At 31.3% G+C, this 22,449-nt stretch overlaps 1 protein-coding gene across 1 annotated transcript; it reads left to right on the top strand.

Moving 5' to 3' along the window:
• Positions 1-10,913: 10,913 nt before the first annotated feature.
• LOC105115290 (ABC transporter G family member 29-like) lies at positions 10,914-19,461 on the top strand. Its single transcript, XM_011012128.1, has 22 exons — positions 10,914-11,133; positions 11,548-11,957; positions 12,426-12,635; positions 12,730-12,814; positions 12,936-13,095; positions 13,207-13,283; positions 13,408-13,461; positions 13,900-13,990; positions 14,452-14,753; positions 14,872-15,470; positions 15,566-15,726; positions 15,823-15,932; positions 16,051-16,204; positions 16,321-16,416; positions 16,518-16,690; positions 16,843-17,175; positions 17,272-17,646; positions 17,740-17,873; positions 17,966-18,193; positions 18,282-18,453; positions 18,543-18,797; positions 18,951-19,461. The coding sequence occupies exons 2-22, from the start codon at positions 11,560-11,562 to the stop codon at positions 19,221-19,223; spliced, it is 4,440 nt and encodes a 1,479-aa protein (XP_011010430.1). The 5' UTR covers positions 10,914-11,133; positions 11,548-11,559; the 3' UTR covers positions 19,224-19,461.
• Positions 19,462-22,449: the final 2,988 nt, after the last annotated feature.

Here is a 22,449-nt window from a genome sequence, read left to right on the forward strand (position 1 = left end):
AATTGGTCATCTAAGGAAAGCCGTAAAAAGCTTAGATTGGATTTGAGCCTTCATTTGTGAATTTTTGTGTCTTTTGGTTTTATTATTGTGTTTTTTTTTATTTCTTATTTTTGTTTTAGTGTGTTTCAGGTTTGTCGGTGTTCGTTATTTCAGGTGATATCTTCTATACCCTACCTTTCTACCTTAGAACATTGAGGACAATGTCTCGTTTTGGTTGGGGGGAGAGGGTAGTAGTTGATAAAAAAAAAAAAATTGTTTTTCATTTCATAAAGCATGTGCATAATTGTTGTTACTAGAATGGTAGAGTAAAGAAGTTCTTTTGTTAAAGTGACTCTTGAGACGCATCTTAGTAACCATTCTTAACAAGGTCTATTATAATACTTCCTGAAATATTCAGGTTTACAAACTCTCGTATTGTTACCACTTAATTCTGCTCATATACTCATTTAACATGTATTCTTAAACCTTAATTTACACACACACACTTTAACATATGATTGTGGGTTGCATATTGGATTATTACATTATTTATGTTCTTTTGTTAAAGGTAACAACTAAAGGAAAGGGATAGTATATAATTTGCAAAAAAAAAATAAAGAAAAAAATGATAATAAATGTAATTAAATAAAAAAATAAAAACATAGATAAGTTTGATTTCGTAGTTTCCTTAACCTAAGCAATTATGCCTAAATGGTTGTTTTAGCACCTAATACCCTAAAGTCAATTGACTTGGGTGTTATTGGCCCAACACTTATTACATGGGTTGAGGAGAAAAGCTTAAGGGAATTAAACATTGCACTAACTACATATCAGTATCTGCAACTCGAGTTATTAAGCTCGAAGGGGTGTCTCAACACCTAATGCCTTAAGACCAACTGGTCTGGGAGTCATTAGCCGAAAGCTCACTACATGGGTTAAAGATGCATTGTGTTTTAAGTTTTATATATATATATATATAAGAGAAAAAATAATAATAATCTCAACCCAAAGAAGTTAGTCTTAAACATTAGAACAGAATATTGTTTTCTTCTAATAAAAGCCCCATCATCTATGCTTTCATACATTGAACACATATAAAAAATATTTATTAATATCTTGTTTCAACAGCACGAAGTATATATATATATATATAATTTAATGAAAATTTATTTATTTGAATACATTAATGAAAGTTAAATGATGAATGCCTTGCTTTGTGGAACTTGCAAATTGTTTTTCTATTTTAACGTTTTGATTACTAGGAACTAGTAATAAGCCGGTTAGGGGGTATGATTAGTACTTAAAGTGTATTTTTATCAAGGTTTTACATCATTATTTTGCACTTGAAGTATCAATAACTTCTTAACTAGAGCATGTTTTATAATAATAAGTCTGATAATATAAGATACCTTTAATTTATGGTAAATACTTATTTTAAATGTAGGTATTCTTACAATTCAAAGGATTGATTGTTGTGATTGATTATTGGAAGTGAAAGGACAAAGAAAATGCTAAGTTTAGAAAGTAGATGCCGATTCAATTCAAATTCAAACACTTTTCATTCATTGGGTCATATCTGGAGCTATAGCTCTTAAATTTTAGTTTGATTTATATATATGTAAAGATAAGAAATAGGCCTATAACTTCCATGAATAGGGAAAAATCCAAAGGTGTCGTTTTCAAATTCAAAGTTTGGCCACAAAAAAAGAAATCGGAATTTGTCCTGCAATCCAACCCAAATACTATTCAAATTTTTACCCATAGCTGGAGTTTTAGAAGGCCAAATAATATAAAATTTGATAAGTGGAAGGAAAAGATAATTTTCAATAACTTTCATGAAGAAGACCTGCTCAAATTCTGATGGTAGAAATAATAATTCATCCAGACAAGAGCTTGAGGGCTATCCACCACGTCCACCAATAGCACTACTTAGTATTTTAGATATATCTCGAGTTGTAGTGCTCCAAATACTTTGAAATTTTATGGGTGGAAGGAAAAGACAATGTCCAACAACTTTCATGAAGAACACTTTGTCAAATTCTGATTGCATCAATGTCATTTCATCCAGCCAAAATGTTTAAGTGTTGTTATCCACCAAGTCTACTAAATCAATAGTTGGCCACTACATCAATAATCAATTACCAAATGAATAGTTCTAAATTTTAGCCTATAAAAGGAGGCATTTGTCATTTATTTAGGCATCTTGTTTTTCAGATCAAGATCATGTTCTTGCTCTCTCTCTTTATATTTTTGTAATGCTTAAGTTTTATTTTTATTAATCTCTTATTCATGCTTTTCATTTCCTTTACTATACTTAGTTAACTTATATCATGTTTATGTTTTTCTTATAATATCTAGCTAAGTTAATTATGTCAAGATGAAAAGGTTAAGTATAATATAAACTCAATATGGACTTCAATGCTTATATCCTAAACAACTTGCTATTAACATGTCATATTATTTTTATCTTATTAATTCTTAAAACCTGTGCTTGTTTAATGGTTAATCTAGATTTATGTTGTATAACACTTTGTACATCAAATACTTGATCCTTCATAGTCTTCGACCGACATCATTATTATGAGAACTTGATTTGTTGTCAACATAAATTAACATTATGAATACTTAATAAAATTTATAAGTATGATGTTATATAAATAAGATGATTAATATGATCATTTTAATAATTTATAAAGAGTTTATACTTTATTTATCTCTAATACTATTAGTAGATCCTCTAACCTTGATATTTGTTTTTATCATTGTATAATCTTCATATTAATCTTACATCTCAAAGTCTTCTTTAACTCATCATCACCACCATCATCATCATTGTTATTGTTATTGTTGTTATTGTTGTTGTTATTTATAATTTATATAGTTAACTTTCATATGGTTTGACCTCGGTCTTACTGGGTTATTTATTACTTTGACATTCCTGTACTTGGGATAAGACATCAACTCTTTGATCGTGTCAACCTCCCTATGGTTCGACCCCGGTCTTACAGGGTTATTTATTACTTCGACACTCCTGCACTTGGAAGAAGACATTAATCTTTTGGTTGTGTCAAATATATATGCAAAAGAGTTTCAAATCTCATATTGAAAAATTAACTTTTTTCTTGTAAACATAGAGTATATATACACTAAAAGGTTTCAAATCCCACAATGAAAAAATAAAATATTTTTCTAATATTTATATAGTAAAACTTTAAAAAGTATTAATAACAAACTAAAAAATATATAAAAAAGGGGTATAGGAAAAAAAAAACCACGTTTGAAAAAAAATAGTCTTGTCTGGGTTCGCCCAGGTCATAGATCTATTGGGTTTTGTTAGGTTGTTGCTTTGGCCGATCTTTTAATAAATCTGAATCGGTCCATTCACCGGGCCACCCTAGTCCCGGTCGGGCCAGGTTTAATAACAGTGATCCCAAGTATAAAGTTGAATTATACAACTAATAGGTAAATCTTTTCATAGATACAGGTTATTTCTCTATATAAAATCCTTATACAAGATAATTTAGTATACTTATCATCTGACAAATACTTATTTATTAGTTTTAATTATTTTTTATATCTTGACTTATAAAAATAATTATTTTTAAAAAAAAAACCACTTCATTTGACAAAGAAACAATATAACACGTTCCAATCTTAGATGTAATTATTGTTCTGCCTCAATAATGCATCTACTATGAATATTTAGAAACAATAATTTAATGTAATAAAAATATCATTACTATAATTATTTTATAATTTTTATTTTCAAAGTATCTTTGTCTGATTGATTTTATATTTACTTTAAACTCATTAATAAGATATAAATAAATATTAAAAAATATTTCTAATAATAAAAATACTCTTCTTAAACAAAGACAGTACCCAATCGATTAACTACAAGAAATACACCCTAACATTCATAGGGAACGGCCGCATGGTTAACAACAAAAGAAGTGGAAGGATCAAGGAACGAAGAATATCGACACCTTTCACATAAAACCCGACCACAGGGACTTATTTCCAAAATCACTACCAGCGGGAGTTAAAAGACTTTCCCTTGAGGAGATGCAGAGGCTAAGAGTGAAAGAGTTGTGATTTAACTGCTATGAAAAATCCATCTTGGTCATAAATGCGAACATCCCTGGATGCATATGATACTGAGACTTAGGAGGAAGATACAGATTAATTGAAAAAAGAACACAGAATCCACCAGTGACGAATCCGTGATCGTATGATATTAATGCATGCTTTGACTAGAGTCTATGGATCTAAACCATGTTAGTGGCCATCGTGATCTGATAATTTCATTAACAGCCATGTAATACTTGGGAATGTGCTCGAGATTCGATCCTTAACTAGAGAGAAACGATGCCAATTATTAATTAATTTTAATAACATCCCATCATTCCGGTATTTCTCCCTCTTAAGAGATGTAAAAAGCACGAAAATTCCCCATTAATGATGCCCGAACAGGTCAACTGCATAATTTTATTTATTTTTCTCCATGTGAGTATATTCTGGTAGGGAAAATCACAATAAAATTTTTTAATTGAGTTTGACGCCTGAGCACAGTATATTGTATACAAATTATGAATAGAATAATATTAATAATATGATAAAATTAATTAACTTAGCGTGCTCATAATATAATAATAAAGTAAATGTATTCTACTTATTTATTGAAGAAATTTGAATGAAAAGAGCATAAGTGATGTTGTTAAGGATTCAACTATATTGTCATTCACCATGCAAATAATCCTTTTATGAATAATCTTTTAGTATTTCAACAACTTTATTTTAAAAGTTTGCACTTCCTTCAAAATTCATGAATTAAAAAAACTAACACAAAACATCTTATAACTCTAGATATGAAAGCAATAAAAATAGAAAAGACGTGAAAAAAACATGATTAAAAAACAAAAATACACTACTAGAATGCAAAGAACTTACTCATGCTCTTCTTCAGCACAATCCCCCTAGCCTCTATTTATACAGGAATCAGGGAAAATTAATTTTAAACTAAGAAAATTAATTTTGGCCTTTTTTATTAGTTAAGAAAAACATTAAAAATATTTAAAACTTGAATACAAACGTTTAAGACTTTAAACCATCCAATTATTAAACAAAGGTTTGGGGTGGGGGGGATGGACAGATTCAATAAACCTAGATATGTATTATATATAGACCTTAAAAAATAATTATTTTAAGTTAAAAAATTATTTATTATAAATTAAAGTGTTAGCCAAGTGTAAGGATGTAAGCATGAGTTAAGCACAAAATTCACATAACTTGGGATCTCAATTTTCTAAAAATTTTGGTGTTTTAGAGTCTAGTTTTAACTTTTTAATTTTTTTGATATGTAAGCAAAAAATAAAAAACTATTGGAGTTATTTTTAGGTTTGTAATATTTTTTTAAAAATAAATTATTTATTTATTTACAAATGATTTTTTTAATTCAATTTTTTATTTACCCTGCAATCGGGTTGTAGCGTGGAAACCTGGAATCTTCGTAATCACAAGGGCCCATTCTGCCTAACCACGAAGGTTCGGGGGTGAAAAAGAATTCCTTTAAGTTGCCAAGGCTGAAAGAAGAGACAGTGTTGTCCATCAATGGCGCTGTAATTCAAATAAACAAGACAAAATTAAACCTAATAGAAAGACTTGAAAAATAATAACAACTGTGTAGAATGTGAACATAAAAACAAGTTTAAAATAAACGACTTCACCAACCAACATGTGGAGAGTTCTTTAATGCCCCCCATGAACTAGAAAATGCAGCCCACCTACCTTGCATGCTCTTGTCATTGTAGCAGCACCCTTTTCTTCAGGCTCTCATCAGGCGTACATATGAAATCTAGAATTAATTAAGCCTATTTGGCTTTGTTGTTGACCGGTGAGCCTTATCAACTTGAAGTCTCGTGGGATACTTCCAATGACCTTGCCTTAATTAATTTGATAATACATATGTAATAATTAGCAAATTTAAGATTAGAAGATTATGGTGATGTAGAACATAACTCTATAGAATAGTATATGGAATAAGTAGACACGTATAATGAGTAGTAGTTTACCTTTACAAAGACTTGGTTTCTTTTACTGAATATCTTTTAAGATTCTATTAGAATTTATTTTAACATAACTAATCAAAATATAGAAAAGTCTTCCTAGAAGTAGTTTTCTTCGTAGTTATCCAATCTAATTCAAGGGTTGATTTGGTCAAAAAACTAAATTTTATGTTACATAAGTTGACCTAGATCAATCCGAAAAAATTAAAAAAATATTTGAATTTTTAATATTTCATAGGAAAAAAATTTCTATGAATATAAGCTATATATATTGTAAATAATAAAGTTTAAAAAATTATTTTAAAAGTTTTTTTATTCCACATTGAAAAACATAACTTTTTCTTTATGAACATAGAGTATATATACTAAAAATTTTCAAATCTCACATTGAAAAAATAATTATTTTCTTATGAATATAGAATATATATAGGGGTGTTCAAAAAAATCGATTAACAGAGAAAACTAAAGAAAAATTAACCGAAAAAACTGAACCGAGGTGAAAAATTGATTAAACTATTTTTTAAAACCATGAATTTTAATAGATCTGGTTCGGTTTCTGTTTTAAAACTAAAACCAACAAACAGAATCGGACCAACCAAAAAAGCCTAAAAAGTCATCATCTGTGCAGGGGTATAAATAGTTAATTAGTCTAACCCTAACATAACCCAACGTCTCCCTTACCCTCACAAAAAGCTGACATCTATATAAATTACAAACCACCTCTCCACCTCAAAACTCATTCTTCTTTTTCCTTTCAAGTTTTCAGTTGCTTTGCATTATACATCTATGCTTTTGCATTCTTTTCTCTCTTTGCTTCTAGCCGAACACAAACTCACATCTTCATCTCGCTGGCTTCTCTTCTTTCTTTACTTCTGTGCAAGTTGTCACAATCCTCCTCCATTCTTGCAGATCTACAAATCCAGAGCTACAGTAGGCAGCGCTTCTCTTCTCTCTTTACTTCTATGCAAGTCATCGCGATCCTCCTCCATTCTTGCAAATCTACAAATCCAAATTTACAACACATAGGATAGAGTTTAGTTCTACTTTTTAAATGCTTATTTGCTCTTGAATAATGTTTTGAACTCTTGTGAGACTATTTATTTTGAAAAATTTTCTTAATCAATGTATGTTCTCCTAGGTTACAAAACAAGTTTTATATAAATGTATTATAAGTTACAAGGTTGGTTTCAATGTGAAAACATATCGAACCAAATTGAACCGTGAACACCTCTAATATATAACCAAAAGGTTTCAAATCTCACATTAAAAAAATAAAACATTCTTCTAGTATTTATATAGTGAAATATGAAAAGGATTAATAACCAATTAAAAATATAAAAAAAGGGTTTGTAGTTAAGAGAAAAAACATATTTGAAAAATAAAAAAAGAGTCTCATTTGGGATTTGCTGGATCGTTTGGGTCGCGGGTCAACAAGGTTTTGCCTGATTTTTTCTCATCTCAATCTTTTATCTCACTTGGACCCATCTAATTACTAGGTTGATAGAGTCCCAGGTCAACTTGATGGACCTGTCTAAATTTAATAACTATAGTTTTCTTAGATTCACTTCCACAAAAATCTCGGCCACTATATTTACAGAAGCTATTAGATTTACAGGATATATTATTGATTTGGAACCTCTCATATTTTCAATTTCTATATCTCAAAATAAATTGGTTTTGAATTCAACTATTCGGATTATAAGTAAGGTGAGTGAAATAAATAGGGATTGAGATCCTCTTATGCTGGTTAAATCTAAATTACTGAATACAAGTTGAATTTAAATGGTTTAGTATCATGACAAGAAATAGTAATAGCTTACTCCTTATTGTTTTATTAATGTCACCTATATAGTACAAAACATTGAATTCGAAGTCAATGATTAGGCTTGGAATATGACTAGTATGATCCAAAACTAATAATAAAATAATATGAGTTAAATTATTTACTAATTATGCTCATTCAATTTAAATTTAATGATTTGGGTTTAATTATCCTGGCCATACAAGTGGTTAAGGAAATAATTTCATTCAATACTAATATTTTCATTGGTTTTTTTTTATATTGGTATAAGTACAAAATTTGCGTACAAAAACGAACAATTATTCTTTTCATACTTAAGCAGTTATTAAACATTGTTAGAGTACTCCTTCAATTATTAGTTGTTTGTTTAGAATAAAAAAAAGTAAAGAATTGGAGTTTATTGAAAGAATTCTCTCAATGAATTAAATAAAACAAATATTTAAACCGTTAGTAGTTATACATTAATTGAGAAACAATTCCATAAAATACATTTTTATAAAAATAAATTACTCATGAATTACTCATGTATATAAATTACTCATGAATTATGCCCAAAATTGAGAGAGAGAAAATCCATAAAATACAATCTTAAACTGTTTTAAAGATTTTCGCAGACAATTTTGTTTAATATTCTCAATATAATTTTCATAGTAGTAATAATACAATTGAATTTGTGCTGCGGAATTATGAATAGTGCATTAAGTTTTATCCTATGATCAAGGGAGTATCTTACATTAATTAACAAAAGATAAAAATAATCTTATGTTTCATAAAGTATACTTAATTATAGTATACAATGATAATTTTTTTATAGAAATAAAAGAGTGTTTAAATCCGTGCTCACCCATAATCGGCCCAAAAGGAAAGAATCATGTGAAGCGTAGGACAATATATATGTATATCTACTCACGAAATGTACAGAATATTCGATCAGATTCGTTGATTAAGAACTCGATACTATTGACTCACTTGAAGATGAAGTTCAAAGAGAACTACATATTTCTTCATTTATTTTATTTCAAAATCGTAAAACCTTCTGTCATGTTTGTAACACAAGACAGAAAAATAGGTAAAGGAAATTTTGTTTTAAAAAATAAAATAAAAATATTTTTTTAAAAAAGTATTAGAAATAATCAAAATTGACACTAACAAATAAAAAGACTTGTTAAAAAAACAAATCAAGATAATATATTTTTTTGAATTCTAATCCTAATTATAAGGAAGATTAAGTACCTAATCAAAGAATGAAATCAAGAATTTTGAATAGTTGAATGTAGCAATAAGTTGTATTCCTATTATACTTTTTTTTAATTATTAGATTATAATGAAAGTTTGATTTGAATTTTTTATGGTTTACAGATAATTAAATGTTATTATGTAGATTATTGTTTTGTTTTTTGTTTTTATTTTTCATTGATTAGTTATTAGTTTGAATAGCCTTTGCATAGAGATTATTTTTTATAATAATCATCCAAATTTTAATATTATCTTTAAATATAGATATCAAATCTTTATTTAAAATCTCTATAAGTTTGAAGAAGCAAGTTAAGAAAAATATATATATATAGATTGCAATCCAATCAATACAATTACTAATAATAAAAGAAAATCAAGCACTAGATCAAAATATAAAATCAAGAATTTTGAATAATTAAAAATTTTGATTTATTTTCATAATTGTTTGGTTGTATTCTATGAATATATTTTAATTGGTTGATTGTAACCATATATATTATATCAATAAAGTTTATTATTTTTAATAGGATTAACTAATTGCCTATACTCCACGAAAAATTTAGGCCCAAGTAAATGGAAACATTTTGTTATTTGAATTTTATTTATTTGCTGAAAAATAATTTTTTTAAAAATAATTTTTATAGAAAGTAAATTCATGAAAAATCATGTTTGACAGTGTAAAAAAAATAAGTTGAAAAATACTTTCTAATATTTGACTATGTTATGGAAAATAACTTTTAAATTTTTTAAATTTTTCAAAGTTTATTAAAAGAATAAAGACCAAAACTAAAATATAAAAAAGTAATGAAATATTAGGATTGTTACTTATTTTTTCAAGTTTATGAAAAGAATAGAGGATGAAATTAATCAAACAATTATTTTATAATTCATTTCAAATAAAAAAATAATAATTAAAAGAATAAGACTAAATTTGATAGATACAAAAAAATAAAAAGATGATGAAACTAAAAAATAAATTTTAATTTTATAAATTATTTCCAATAAAATAAATAACAATAAAAAGAATATGGATCAAATCTGATAAATAAAAAAATTCAATTAAAAAATAAAATAAAAAAATAATAATCAAAAGACTAAGAATAAAAATAAAAATAAAAATTGATATGAAAATCAAATTATTCACAAAAATTTCTGAATTTTTTGCAATTTTTTAAAAAAATATATTTCACTCAAAATAAAAAAATACTTTTCTGAAAAATAAATTAAAATTTTATTTGACTAAAAATTAATTATTATTCATCCATTTTTTAAAAGGGCAAACAAATATGAAGAATTTTGAAATACTATTTTTCATGAAATGGAACAAACGGCCGCTTTCATTAGCTATCAATCCTAATATTTTACTTCAGTGAGGATTTCTCCCGCGTGATTACTGCCTCCATTTGGCCACGCGTACAGAGCCCATAAAATTGTCAAATTAAAATGGTCTTCAAAATCAGTGATAAATTCATTTCCACAGGAATATTGCATGGGGAAACGGGGAGGAAAGATGGTCCTACCTGTAGGTAGAATATAATTGTAGTTATTTTTATTTAGAAATATATTAAAATAATATTTTTATATTTTTAATATTAAAATAATATAAAAACATTAAAAAATATTAATTTAAAATAAAAAATAAAAAAGTTAATTTTTTTAAAATGTTATTAAAACCCAAAAACAAATAGAAATTAGAATACACCTGTGCAACCAGGACTTACCAACTATTCTAATCGACTATTGTTATTTTTATACGGACGTTGACAAATTCTCCATCTGCAGATTGCTCCCTATCGTCTTTCTCTCTTGCTACTATATATATACCCCCAAACTTCTATAGAGGAAATGGAACTTGAATCCACTAACTCTCATATACAAGGGAAGAGAGGGAGGGAGAACTCCTCAGGATTTTCTTGGTGAGAAAGTGAGAAGCGAACTTTCAAAACTCCACCAACCCTCTTTCGACCTTGTCGCCCTCTCTCGTTCCTTCCTCCTAAGAGATAACAGAATTCAACATCATTTCCATTTTTTTATTTCAAGAAACCAGAGAGAGTAAGTTCTTGCATGTTCGCCTTTATTTTAGCAACAGTTTGGTAGGTGAAGAAAAAGGATTTTGAGGAACACAAAATCTTGGCTGTGTGTTCTTCAGTACCATGAAGACCTCACCTCAACCAAGCCTAGTGGTTGCACTAGGCGCAGGCTTTCATGCTAGGCTAACTCACCAAACTTAAGTCTTTGACGTTGGACTTAATTAATTCAATTGATAAATCGAATTCGTTGCTTCTTCTTTGCTCTCTTAACCTTCTCTTGGCAAGCAAACAGCAGAAAGTCTTCTCTTTTATTATTGTTATTGTTGTTGTTGTTGTTATCATTATTCTGGCATTTAAATCAATTTCTTGCTGTTTTATTGTCCATTTCATGATGTGGGACTGATTCTCTTTTTTCTTTTTTCTAAATTCAATTCAGAAAAAGAGAAAGATGGATGGCGTAGAGAGAGCTCGAGCTTCTGGTAGACGACCAAGTCACAACAGCTTGAGCAGGAGCATAAGCAGGAGCTTAAGCAGGGCTAGCTGGAACATGGAAGACATGTTTTCAGTTGGCAGGCAATCTAGGAGAAGTAACCTTGTCGATGAAGATGAAGAAGCTCTAAAATGGGCTGCCATAGAGAAGTTACCGACATACAATAGGTTAAGAACAAGTATCATCAAATCTTTCGTGGATACTGAGGACCAAGGCAACAAGATGTTGCAGCACAAAGAAGTTGATGTGAGAAAGCTTGACATAAATGAGAGACAAAATTTTATCGACAAGCTCTTTAAGGTTGCAGAGGAAGATAATGAGAAATACTTGAAGAAATTCAGACAAAGAGTCGATAAGTAAGTTTCTTGTTAACCTCTCTCCCATTATTTATCATAGAATTAGTCTTTTGCTCTTCTGGTTTTGTTTATTTTCCCCTGTTTCATCATGGCCCAGATAGTCTAGTCTTGTTTTCCAGAAATTAAAGCCACCCAGTAAAGCTGTTAGAATCATAAACAAAAAATAGTTCATCAATTGTTTTTCTTTGTTCTCCCTCTCTTAAAAAAAAAAAAATTAAAACCAGCAGTGAGTATTGTTTTGAGTGACATGTTAATTTGACCAAGTCAAACTTGGCGTCACCCAAGTTACATCGGACCTTGTTCTATTTAATCTGTCTTTGATTAATCATTGGTGTATCCAATGTTAAGCCCTTTACAGGATCACAGTAAAACTTGATCTTCTCACTCTTTTAGTTACTATGACTGTTTCAACTCATCTCGACCCTGCAGGTCGAGTCAACTCAATTAATAATTTCCCTGTAATTGCAGGGTTGGCATCCGACTCCCGACAATTGAGGTCAGGTTTGATCATTTGACAATTGAAGCTGACTGCCATTTTGGCACCAGAGCTCTGCCCACCCTTCCAAATGCAGCAAGAAACATGGTTGAATCAGCTCTTGGTGTAATTGGGATTAATTTGGCTCAGCGAACTAGGCTCACGATCCTCAACGATGCATCTGGGATTATAAAACCTTCACGGTAATTATATCTGTATCTTTTTTCGTTCTGTAGTTACTATTATCTATCCTTTTTCATCACCTGATGTAACCTTTAAAATTTCGTTCCGTTACAGGATGGCACTACTGCTAGGACCACCATCCTCAGGAAAAACAACTCTTTTGTTGGCTCTAGCAGGAAAGTTGGACCCAAGTCTTAAGGTTAGTGACAAATACTTGTTATATATAATATATATTTGTCTTGCATAAGAATGGCGTTTTCTTATAATTGATACAATTTCTTTCTTAATAATTATGGATATTAATTTATTGCGTTGAGCAGGTTACAGGAGACCTAACATACAATGGATATGAACTCAAGGAATTTATGCCACGGAAATCATCAGCATATATCAGCCAAAACGATGTTCACATAGGAGAAATGACCGTGAAAGAAACCTTGGATTTCTCAGCAAGGTGTCAAGGGGTCGGGACACGATATGGTGATTATATTATACAAAGTTTAATCATTTATTTTCTATTTTCAATCGAGGGATAAGAAATTAATGAAGACCAATTTAATTGAATTGGTTATTTTATATTTATATCCATAGATCTCCTAAGTGAGCTTGCAAGAAGAGAGAAGGACGCTGGAATATTTCCAGAGGCAGAAGTGGATCTTTTCATGAAGGTAAATGCCAAGCTAGCTACAAATTAAGAAAGAGCAAGTTGCCACATGCATGCATACGTGGCATGACATCATAGATATTAACAGATCTTGAAGTTACATAATAAATTTCAACTGTAATTTTCAGGCAACTGCAATGGAAGGAGTCGAAAGCAGTCTCATTACTGACTACACACTCAAAGTAAGTTCAATAGAATTTCCCTAACAATGGAATATCATTGCTTGAAATAACCTTAAGAGGATGGTGGCATGGAAGCTTCATGTGTGGTTCAAGCTGTCTTTATGACTCTTCCATTTCTGATAAACTCACGGTTGTCGCCACTAATTTCTCTTTTGTCAAAGATTTCTCCTCGCCACCCACCACGTTGACTGGTGTCTAGCCATGCTGGCGTGGCGGGCTGTTCTTGACCCCTTCATTTTTATGTTTTTTTAAAGATTTTTGGTTGGTGAACCAACTTTTGGATGCATTATTACTTTTTCGCTTTCTTTTTTTAATTCCACCATCTAAGCACATCGTCATAATTTCGAAATTTTGGTGTCAAATACCTATCATGCAATCATACGAAACCTTCCTAATTTCTCCTTTTTTTAATTTTATAATTTTGTTGTGGATGAGCAGATACTAGGACTTGATATATGCAAGGATACCATCGTCGGAGATGACATGATACGAGGGATATCGGGTGGACAGAAAAAGCGAGTGACTACAGGTTGATAATTTATAATATAATTTTCGAATATTATTTATCCACTGATATATCCCAGACTCAAGGATTTAGGTGGGGGTTGCTTTTCATTTAAGAGAACACTAAAGTTGACAAATTGTGTTTTGGCATATTCTTCATGCAGGCCTAAAATTAGCTTTCTGTAATGTTATATTTGACCATTTCCTTCTTGTTCTCCCACCAACTCCTCTTTAGACATCCAGCGCTGGTGTCTTTCTTACAAAAGCCATTCGCAGCTGTCGTTTCTCTGTTATAGGAACCTGTTTAAGAAGTTGCTGCCGTCGAAACTGCAATTACTTAATCATGCTTAAGAAGGATTAAAATATAGGCCCATCCATCGAATGAAGTCAAAAGAACATTTGTTTAATGATAATATGGGCAAGCATGTAGCTAGCTGCTGTCATTTTGTTTGTTTCCTAATGTTTTAATCTCCATGATTAATCCAGGAGAGATGATTGTTGGACCCACAAAAACACTTTTCATGGATGAGATATCCACCGGTCTGGATAGCTCCACAACATATCAAATAGTGAAGTGCTTGCAGCACATTGTACACTACACCGAGGCTACGATCTTGGTGTCCCTGCTCCAACCTGCTCCTGAGACGTTTGATCTCTTTGATGATATCATCCTGTTATCAGAAGGCCAGATTGTATACCAGGGCCCACGAGAACACATTCTTGCTTTCTTTGAGAGCTGTGGGTTCCGCTGTCCTGAGAGGAAGGGCACTGCTGATTTCTTACAAGAGGTAAAACCTCTTCGTTTGTTTTTATTGAAACCGGCCCATTACCAACTGACGGGCTTTTGCCTCTATCAAGCAAGCCCAGCGGACTCCTCATAGTTTTTATTATGGCTCTTGACTGCAGGTTACTTCAAAGAAAGACCAGGAACAGTACTGGGATGATAGAAACAGGCCATATAGATACGTAACAGTCCCAGAATTTGTTGAAAGGTTCAAGAGGTTCCATGTAGGGATGAGGCTAGAGAATGAGCTTTCCGTGCCATTTGACAAGACCCAAGGCCACAAGGCAGCTCTGTCATTCTCGAAGTATTCTGTTCCCAGAATGGAACTACTCAAGGCATGTTGGGATCGAGAATGGATATTGGTTAAGAGAAATGCATATGTTTATGTAGCCAAGACGGTTCAACTTATTATTATGGCAATTATAATGTCCACAGTGTTCATCAAGTCTAAAATGCACACAAGGAATGAAGAAGATGGAGCGGTATACATTGGTGCCCTTTTGTTTACTATGATCATTAACATGTTCAATGGTTTTGCTGAGCTCTCACTTGTAATCAAGAGGCTTCCAGTATTTTACAAGCAAAGAGATCTTCAATTCCATCCTGCCTGGACTTTCACTCTGCCAACTTTCTTGCTACAGCTGCCAATGTCTATAATTGAGTCTGTTGTTTGGGTGTCAATTACCTATTACTCCGTTGGTTTTGCACCTGAAGCTAGCAGGTAAAGAGGCGTAGCCAAACCACAACTTCTCAAATTAACGATGATGTTGTATTGCATGATCATTTGAGTGACAATTTCCTGATCATGTTTTTCAGGTTTTTCAAGCAACTGCTGCTGGTATTTTTCATCCAACAGATGGCTTCTGGGCTCTTTAGGCTTATTGCTGGGGTCTGCAGAACCATGATCATTGCCAACACCGGCGGGGCTCTCACTCTACTCCTTGTTTTCTTGCTTGGAGGTTTCATCTTACCTAAAGGTTAGAATGAAATAACATGTTAGCCCCTAGCTATGTCAGAATTCTGAAATTCATGGCTTTGAATGCATTAATAGAGAGTTGCTACCATGATGACAGGTACCATTCCAGATTGGTGGGCATGGGGTTATTGGGTTTCACCTTTGTCTTATGGTTTCAATGCCATAGCTGTGAACGAAATGTCTGCACCAAGGTGGATGAACAAAAACGTGAGATATCATGTTCAAAATAACTCTATCTGCAGCATCTTTTCATACTAGAGTTAGCCTTTAGAATTGTGTTATAAATAAAAGCAAGTTTAAGAGGAATATATTGATTGCATTACAGGGTTCAGACAGCTCTACCAGTTTAGGCACAGCAGTGCTCAAGAGCTTTGATGTTTACACAGATAAGAACTGGTATTGGATTGGCACAGCTGCTATTCTAGGCTTTGCTGTTCTATTCAATGTTCTCTTCACCTTTGCTCTCGCGTACTTTAGTCGTAAGTCAAAGCATTACCTTCAATAAAATGTGCATGATGTGAAATTGTTTTACTGATTTTAACTCATTCTCTTCTTTAAGGTAGCTAATCTTCTTCATGTTTTTGTTTGACAATAGCTGCTGGAAAGCCACAGGCCATAATCTCTAAGGAAACAACAAAAGAAGGAACCAGATCAACACAGTCATTATCCCATTCTAATGGAAACAATACAAGTAAGGAACCTAAAAAGATACGGATTTCATACTCTCTGTTTCAATCTTGTCAGAACTGCATAAAATGCTTCAATTCCTTACATGGAATTGTCATATCGCAGGTGAAATGGCAATCTTGAGAACGAGGAGCCCATCCAATCCCAGTGGACTTAGTGGAAATGCCGATTCACTTGAGGCAGCAAATGGAGTTGCTCCTAGGAGAGGAATGGTTCTTCCTTTCACTCCTCTAGCCATGTCCTTTGACAGTATGAATTATTTTGTGGACATGCCCCCGGTAGGAATCAATACTTTCTACTTTCAGTCTAAACTCAATTTATCAAATGCTTCATTCATCCCAGAGACATCCTACTTGTGAGCCAAAACTCTTTTATACAGAAAATACCACTTAAAACTCCTTCAGTAACCAATTTTAATTGATGGCAATAGGAAATGAAAGAGCAAGGAGTTCCAGAGGATAGGCTGCAACTACTTCGAGAAGTAACAGGAGCATTTAGGCCTGGAGTACTCACGGCATTAATGGGAGTCAGTGGAGCTGGAAAGACCACACTGATGGATGTTTTGGCAGGAAGAAAGACTGGTGGATACATTGAAGGTGATATTAAAATTTCCGGGTTCCCCAAGAAACAGGAAACTTTTGCAAGAATTTCTGGATATTGCGAACAGAATGATATCCACTCTCCTCAAGTTACTGTTAAAGAATCTTTGATTTATTCAGCATTTCTTCGGCTCCCAAAAGAAGTCAGCAAACAAGAAAAGATGGTAAATTTGTTACTGTTCCACAATTTAACTTATCATAATTAAAGTCCGAGGTGGTAATTTACGCTCTAAAAAAATGGTGGGATTTTATCTTCTCAGATTTTCGTGGATGAAGTGATGGAGTTGGTCGAGCTAAACAATCTCAAGGATGCTGTAGTTGGGCTTCCAGGAATCACAGGGTTGTCGACAGAACAGAGAAAGAGGTTAACAATAGCAGTGGAACTGGTTGCTAATCCCTCCATCATTTTCATGGATGAACCAACTTCTGGTCTTGATGCAAGGGCAGCTGCCATTGTTATGAGGACTGTGAGAAACACCGTGGATACTGGAAGAACAGTTGTCTGTACGATTCATCAACCTAGCATTGACATCTTTGAAGCCTTTGATGAATTGTTATTAATGAAGAGGGGAGGACAAGCAATCTACTCAGGACCATTGGGTCGAAACTCTCACAAGATCATTGAATACTTCGAGGTAATTTGATCTCCCTAAGATTTTCTTGATCCAATAATTGATAACGATGGATTCCTTAACCTTATTTCATGAATAATGACCGACTTCTTACAGGCCATTCCTGGAGTCCCTAAAATCAAAGAGAAGTACAATCCAGCAACATGGATGCTAGAAGTGAGTTCAGTTGCAGCTGAAGTTCGGCTTGGAATGGACTTTGCGGAACTGTACAAATCTTCATCCTTGCATCAGTATGTCCAGTCACAACCATATGAAAATTATGTATTTATGTTATATGCTAAATTTCAAATTTTGAGCTCAATTCTTGTTTCCATATGAGCAGGAGAAACAAGGCTTTGGTGAAGGAGTTGAGCACACCACCACCAGGAGCAAAAGACCTTTATTTCGCTACTCAGTATTCAGAGTCTGCATGGGGGCAGTTCAAATCTTGCCTTTGGAAGCAGTGGTGGACATACTGGAGAAGTCCTGATTACAACCTTGTTAGATACTTCTTCACCTTGGTTTGTGCTCTTATGGTTGGTAGCATATTCTGGAAGGTCGGGACAAAAAGGTCAGTCTCTATCACTCCTGCTAAGAATACAAACATAACATGGTTGATCTGTAGGCCAAAAATTTATGTATGTTCTATGATTATTCAGGGATAGCTCAAGCGATCTGTCTATGATTATCGGTGCCATGTACGCTTCTGTCTTGTTTGTTGGTATTAACAACTGCTCAACTGTACAACCAGTTGTAGCAGTCGAAAGAACCGTGTTTTACCGAGAAAAAGCAGCTGGAATGTATTCTGCATTACCCTATGCCATTGCACAGGTGAGTTGAAGTGGAATTAACCTGTATCCTTAAAGAGCTTGGGTACATATACATCAAACTGACCGAACTCTGTACTATACGACATGCAGGTTGTTTGTGAAATACCATACGTATTTGTTCAAACTACATATTATACACTTATTGTGTATGCCATGGTGTCCTTTGAATGGACTGCAGCCAAATTCTTTTGGTTCTTCTTTGTCAATTTCTTTTCCTTCCTTTACTTCACATACTATGGAATGATGACTGTTTCCGTTACCCCAAACCACCAAGTAGCAGCCATCTTTGCAGCAACATTCTATTCTCTCTTCAATCTTTTCTCTGGCTTCTTTATACCAAGACCGGTACGTTAATTTTCTTTCTTAGGTATTGTCTTTTGTGATCATTTTTAACTTCATCTTCGCCTTACTAGTGTAATGACACAATTTTATCATTTTTAACTTCATCTTCGCCTTCCTAGTGTAATGACACAATTTTGTTTCCGTTTGAAATTTCAGAAAATTCCCAAGTGGTGGGTCTGGTACTACTGGATTTGCCCTGTAGCGTGGACAGTGTATGGACTAATCGTGTCCCAATATGGTGATGTTTTGGACACCATTAGTGTTCCTGGGAGCCCGGAACCTCCTGCAATAAAGACTTATATACAAGATTATTTTGGATATGACCCAGATTTCATGGGGCAGGTTGCCGCAGTCTTAGTTGGCTTTACAGTCTTCTTCGCATTCCTGTTTGCCTTCTGCATAAGGACACTGAACTTCCAGACAAGATAGGAGAGATTTATCAAACTAGTGCTTTAATTTCTTGAAGCAAGATTTGTAAAAGCTGAGCTTGTAGATATGTATAATAGGGGACCATACGGATTAAAGTTTAGTAGAAGGTAATATTTGTGGCAATTGTACAAGGTTTGTATCGTTCTCCATAGCAATATATGTTGCAGATTTTGTTTTGCAAACAAGCGTGTGCTAACGTTTATTAGTTAGCAAAGATGATGGCCGATACTTTGAGTTCTGAGCTTTGAGAAGCTTATACATAAAATGTAAAGGATATTGAATCATATAGACGACTTGGGAAAAAAATTATTGTTGGAATCAACAATCAAGACAACGCAGCATTTTTCATTTCATATGTATATATATATATATATAGGTTCTGTACTTGTTAACAAAATTCTCATTTTTTAAGAAGATAACCCAAAATATCTTAAATAATGAAAAAAAAATTATAATGATTATTTGCCATTTTGAATTTAACATGAAAGTGATTTATTACTCCTGTTTTTCAATTGAAACCGTCTCTCTTTCTCTCCCTAGTTTGGTCTCCTTCTTCACTGTTAATGCATTTTTTCTCATTATCTTTGAAAGGTGATCAAAATCTTATCTTTATTTCTGAATTCACCAGTAATTCAAAAAATTTAGTTTTTTTTAAAATTTACAAAGAAAAGGTTATATTTCTCACTCATAAATGTATAAATAATTTTTTATTATAAGTATTCTTTTATACTCCATGGGATATATTAAGATACGAGAATCATTAAAGCATAATTCATCTTTTATTATGTTGTACCTAACACTTTTTTATTATAGAAAACAAAAAATAATAATTTTTAAGTGTTATTGAGAATGTTATATGATTAAGATTATTTTCAAACATATATTTTGAGATCTCTTACTAACTAGATAGGATTATTATTTTTATATTTTTTTTATCTTTAAAGTCTTTAAACTCATTCTTATTGACGAATTAGTTAGTAAGTATTTAGTTAGTAAATCCGTATTATTTTTATTTAACTTTGCATAGTCAATTAAAATAATCTTATTAGAGAGAAAGTGTTCAATGGTATTATTTTTTTACATATATTTTTTTTAATTTTACATTGTCAATTAAAATAATCTTATTCGAGGGCAAGTATTTAATGGTATTATATCTTTGACATATATATTTAGACTTACCATTGTACACGCTATTTTTTTCCTTTTTTATTACTGACAATTGGCACTGGTGTTAACCAAATGGAGAATCTTCTAAAAAATTTTAAAGCCACTTAACTTCCATTTCAACTTTTTCAAGAACAATAAATTTTAATTCCATCATGGTTCTTGTGGTACACATTTTCTTAGATAATTTTCATAACAAAACTACTCTACCCAGTGTGAAAATATATCCACTAGTGAATTTTAAATCTTTAATATCAGATATCCAATTCAAATCACTGCACATTTTAGTACCACTAGGTATCCAGTATAATATAGGTCATAATATAAGATATAACTCAAACATTTGAGTACCCTATTTATTACTTTTCAATGATATATACTTAAATTATTGATAAATCTACACAATATATTAATTGAATATGCAATATTTAGTCTTATATAGTTTATAACATACATGAAACTATCAATTATCCAAGAATATTCCAATTGGTTTATCCTCTCATCTTTACTTTTAGATAAATATACATTTATGTTCATTAATATTTTGATAATGCTATTATCATTTTCAGAAATTTTCTTAACATAATAAGATTGTGACAATACCAATCTATCAAATGTCTTAATGAATTTTAATTGTAGTATGGCATCTGCATCATCCAAGTTTTTCATATTAAACTTAATACTTAATATTTTTTTAGTAGACTTGATTATATAATTATCATTACCTAAAATTAGCATATCATTTATAAAGAGACATAAAACAACATAACATTTATTTATGTTTTTTTTTATGTAAATACATCAATTAACTTTATTGATATTAAACTCATTTAACAACATAACCTTACCAAATTTTTCATATTATTAAGTGCTTGTTTCAAATCATATAACAAATTAACAAGCCTACAAACTCTTTTTATTATTATCTTTTAACAATAAACTTCTTGAGTTATTCCATATAAATCTCTTCAACAAGGTCATCATTTAATAAAGTTGTTTTTATATTTATTTGATATATTTTAAATTTGTTAATAGTTACAATGGCTATTAATGTTTGTATAAAGGTTATTTTTAAACATAGATGAATACATGTCAAAATAGTTCATATTTTCTTGATGTTTGAATACTTTAACAAGTCTTATTTTATATTTGTTAATAGTTCCATGAGCTTTTATCTTTCTTTTAATGATCCACTTATGACCTAATTATTTATTTTTTGGTGGAAGATCCATTAGTTTCCTTGTATAATTATGCATAATAAATTCAATGTTACTTTTAGTTGCCTTTTTCTAATACAAAGCTTTAGGATAGGACATTGCCTCGAATTAGCTCTCATGTTTATTTTTTAACAAGTATGTTAGAAAATTAGGATTAAATATTTTGAATATTTTAACCCTCTTGCTCCTTATGTCAACTTCATCATCTTTCAAATAATAATGACTATTTAAGCTAGTTTCAAGTTCTCTTAAGTGAATGAATTTCTTGTTTTTGCTTAAATAAAAACACATCTTAAAAAAAAAAATATAGCATTTCCTGAATCCATTATTGTATTAGGATGAATATTCTCAATATTTAACTTCTATATAAGAAATTGATATGCACTATTATAAGTGTACATATAATTTTAAGCATCTAAAATTAAACAAGCACGTGTGTAAAAATATTTAATTTTATTAAAATTATCTGACTGGGTACAATATTTATTTAAAATATTCTTACAAAAAAATAAATAATTATCTTATTCTTCTCTTGAATTTGATATATGATGACTTGATTTATTTGTGAAATTAAGTCATAATTTATGCTTTATAAGAATGAGAATTTAGGCATCTATTGCAAAGTAATATTTTGTAATTTGATACTTTAAAAAGTACTTTTGGTTTGTCTTCAAAGTGGTATTAACAAACTCTTGTAGGGTGACACGACTAAAAGATTAATGTCTTCTTCTAAGTGCAGAAGTGTCGAAGTAATAAATAACTCGACAAGATCGGGATCGAACCACAGGGAGGTTAATTGTACAAATTATAAACAACAATTATAAACAACAACAATAATAACAATA

This window comes from Populus euphratica, unplaced genomic scaffold (genome assembly GCF_000495115.2).
Source record: "Populus euphratica unplaced genomic scaffold, PopEup_1.0 scaffold667.1, whole genome shotgun sequence".
In the NCBI taxonomy this organism is placed as follows: Eukaryota; Viridiplantae; Streptophyta; class Magnoliopsida; order Malpighiales; family Salicaceae; genus Populus; species Populus euphratica.